This window comes from Myotis brandtii, unplaced genomic scaffold (genome assembly GCF_000412655.1).
Source record: "Myotis brandtii unplaced genomic scaffold, ASM41265v1 scaffold131, whole genome shotgun sequence".
NCBI lineage: Eukaryota > Metazoa > Chordata > Mammalia > Chiroptera > Vespertilionidae > Myotis > Myotis brandtii.
Window position 1 is genome coordinate 4,105,746 of NW_005354632.1, and position 3,254 is coordinate 4,108,999.

The 3,254-nt window shown below is 59.8% G+C and overlaps 1 protein-coding gene across 1 annotated transcript; it reads left to right on the top strand.

The window, feature by feature from the left end:
* Window positions 1–787: 787 nt before the first annotated feature.
* Window positions 788–3,054, top strand: KCNA2 (potassium channel, voltage gated shaker related subfamily A, member 2). The gene is made up of 2 exons (XM_014534613.1): window positions 788–879; window positions 1,267–3,054. Exon 2 carries the CDS (start codon window positions 1,424–1,426, stop codon window positions 2,921–2,923), a length of 1,500 nt encoding a protein of 499 aa, XP_014390099.1. The 5' UTR covers window positions 788–879; window positions 1,267–1,423; the 3' UTR covers window positions 2,924–3,054.
* The last annotated feature ends 200 nt before the right edge of the window (window positions 3,055–3,254 follow it).

Genomic DNA, 3,254 nt, shown 5'->3' on the forward strand with positions numbered 1-3,254 from the left:
GGGATTTTTCTCAGGGGGAGAAATCGGTGGTCCAGCGCCTGCCCGGCTCCAATGCCAAGCGCCGGGAGGGAGGCCTGCAGCCGAGGGGTAACCGAGGGCGAATCAGTCCTGGGCCCAAGCCAGGCAGCCTTGTGGAGCCGAGCTTTCTGCGGGAGGAGTCCCCTGGCCGAGCTCTGCAGGAGTGTGTGTTGGGGGGACCTGCGGGGGTCAGAGCGCGTGGTAGGCTGCAGTGTGGGAAGCTCACCCCTTTCCAGAGGCTGGGCCTGACCTGGGGTGGGAGGGCTCGGCCCAGAGTCCCTCCTGGTGGCTGCTGAGGACCAGCAGGGGACCTGGCTCAGCCCTGGGAGGCCCCTGGAGGAGACAGACCCAGCCAAGCCTGCAGGCTTGTTCCCGGGGAGAAAATGCTTCCAGTGGATGAAAGCCTGCCCAGAGGAGGCTGGGAGGCTGAGGGGGAGTCTCAGGTGTGACCCCAGAACGGGAAGGGCATGTGGAAGGGAGGCTGCCAGGGCCCTGAGGCTTGGCACCAGCTGCCCCACGGCCCTGGCCCCACCTGGCTGCTGTGTCCCACCTCCTGAGACTCCAGCTTCTGCTGACCTTTGCATCTCGCCTCCTTCCTTCCACAGGCTCCGGCCCCACGCGCAGCTGTCCTGGCCTCCCGCGTGCCCCTGACCAGGCACCCGCCGCCCCTGCCGCCCAGCCCAGACCTGGAGCTCACCTCCAGGACCTGGCGCCTGCCCTCCTGCCCATGATGACTCACCATTATTTCTAGCTGAAGCGAGAACCGTGATGGGGAGTCAGGCTGCCCGTGTGTGTAGCTAGGATTCCCTCGCCAGCTGATCAGCTCTGCAAGGGAGAGAGCTTCCCGTCCCTGCCTCCCAGGTAAGCCGGTCTCTCATTTAATAACAGCCACGCGTGGAGTCGCTGTGTGGGGATGGTGAGGGGGACCCAGGTCCAAGGTCTGCCACTGCCAACACCTCCCAGGACGCAGGCATCTGCAAGACCTTAGCTCAGCGCCTGCGGGAGGGCTCTCTTCCAGCCTCCAGTCCGGGGTTATGCTCCTGCGGGCGGTGCACAGGGGTCCGCCACCTTCCCTCAGTGCAGGGCATTCCAGATCTTCCCCCCCCCCCCATGATCCCCAGCCAGGCTCCGAGGTGAAATCAAATTGTGCTTTTCGGTGGTGGTGGTCATGCTTCTGATGGGAGACACAGACTAGCAATCCAGCCGACGCTGAGTGGCCTGACGTCCTTAACTGCCTCTGTCTTTCAGCCAAGCTGCGTCCCTGGCTCTCAGAGAGCCCCCGGGCTCTCCCGCAGGGACGCAGGCCCATGCGCCCGCGTCTCCGGGGACCGTCGGCAGCACCCTGAGCTCCCTGCCACCAGGCAGCTGGAAGGCGTAGCGTGAGGCGCTTCTCTCAGTCCCAACTATGACAGTAGCCACCGGAGACCCGGCGGACGAGGCTGCCGCCCTCCCTGGGCACCCACAGGACACCTATGACCCGGAGGCCGACCACGAGTGCTGCGAGCGGGTGGTGATCAACATCTCGGGGCTGCGGTTCGAGACCCAGCTGAAGACCTTAGCCCAGTTCCCAGAGACCCTCTTGGGGGACCCCAAGAAGCGGATGAGGTACTTTGACCCCCTCCGCAACGAGTACTTCTTCGATCGGAACCGCCCCAGCTTCGACGCCATCCTCTACTATTATCAGTCGGGGGGCCGGCTGAGGCGCCCCGTGAACGTGCCCTTAGATATCTTCTCGGAAGAGATTCGGTTCTATGAGCTGGGGGAAGAGGCGATGGAGATGTTTCGGGAAGACGAAGGCTACATCAAAGAGGAAGAGAGGCCTCTGCCCGAGAATGAGTTTCAGAGGCAGGTGTGGCTCCTCTTCGAATACCCGGAGAGCTCGGGGCCTGCCCGGATTATAGCGATCGTGTCCGTCATGGTGATCCTGATCTCCATCGTCAGCTTCTGCCTGGAGACGCTGCCCATCTTCCGGGACGAGAACGAAGACATGCACGGCGGGGGCGTGACCTTCCACACCTACTCCAACAGCACCATCGGGTACCAGCAGTCGACCTCCTTCACCGACCCGTTCTTCATCGTGGAGACCCTCTGCATCATCTGGTTCTCCTTCGAGTTCCTGGTGAGGTTCTTCGCCTGCCCCAGCAAAGCCGGCTTCTTCACCAACATCATGAACATCATCGACATCGTGGCCATCATCCCCTACTTCATCACCCTGGGGACGGAGCTGGCCGAGAAGCCAGAGGACGCCCAGCAGGGCCAGCAGGCCATGTCGCTGGCCATCCTCCGCGTCATCCGCTTGGTAAGAGTCTTTCGGATTTTCAAGCTGTCCAGACACTCCAAAGGGCTCCAGATCCTAGGGCAGACCCTCAAGGCGAGCATGAGAGAGTTGGGCCTCCTGATATTCTTCCTCTTCATCGGGGTCATCCTTTTCTCTAGTGCTGTCTATTTCGCGGAGGCCGATGAGCGAGACTCCCAGTTCCCCAGCATCCCGGATGCCTTCTGGTGGGCAGTCGTCTCCATGACAACTGTAGGCTACGGAGACATGGTCCCGACCACCATTGGGGGCAAGATCGTGGGTTCCCTGTGTGCAATTGCAGGTGTGTTAACCATTGCCTTACCAGTCCCCGTCATAGTGTCCAATTTCAACTACTTCTACCACCGGGAGACAGAGGGAGAGGAGCAGGCCCAGTACCTGCAAGTGACGAGCTGTCCAAAGATCCCGTCCTCCCCTGACCTAAAGAAAAGTAGAAGTGCCTCTACCATTAGTAAGTCCGATTACATGGAGATCCAGGAGGGGGTGAACAACAGCAACGAGGACTTTAGGGAGGAAAACTTGAAAACGGCCAACTGCACTCTGGCTAATACAAACTATGTGAATATCACCAAAATGCTAACCGATGTCTGATTGCAACCTCTTAGCCTACCCACAGCTCCACGGAACTGAGTGCAGACGTTGCATAACAGCCTGCACTGTAGTCAGTCTGTTCCACAGTGTGTAATCCGGTTCTGCATGGGAAGCAATAGTCGTGCAAGTGACTTTTGACCTTTTGATTTTTGACTTAGAACACAGAATAGCTGTCCATGGCTTTCACGCGAATCTTCATCGCCGGCTTAGGGGTTTCCACAGATGGGAGTCACCTATGGAGCCAGGATGTTGAGGCCACCTCATAGCACATACATAACCTGAGACCCACCTTTGCTTCCCGGGTAAATGCACACAGTATCCAGGAGATGCA

Excerpts from the sequence above, each read along its gene's own strand:
- KCNA2 (XM_014534613.1), top strand. The coding sequence starts at position 1,424 with ATGACAGTAGCCACCGGAGACCCGGCGGACGAGGCTGCCGCCCTCCCT.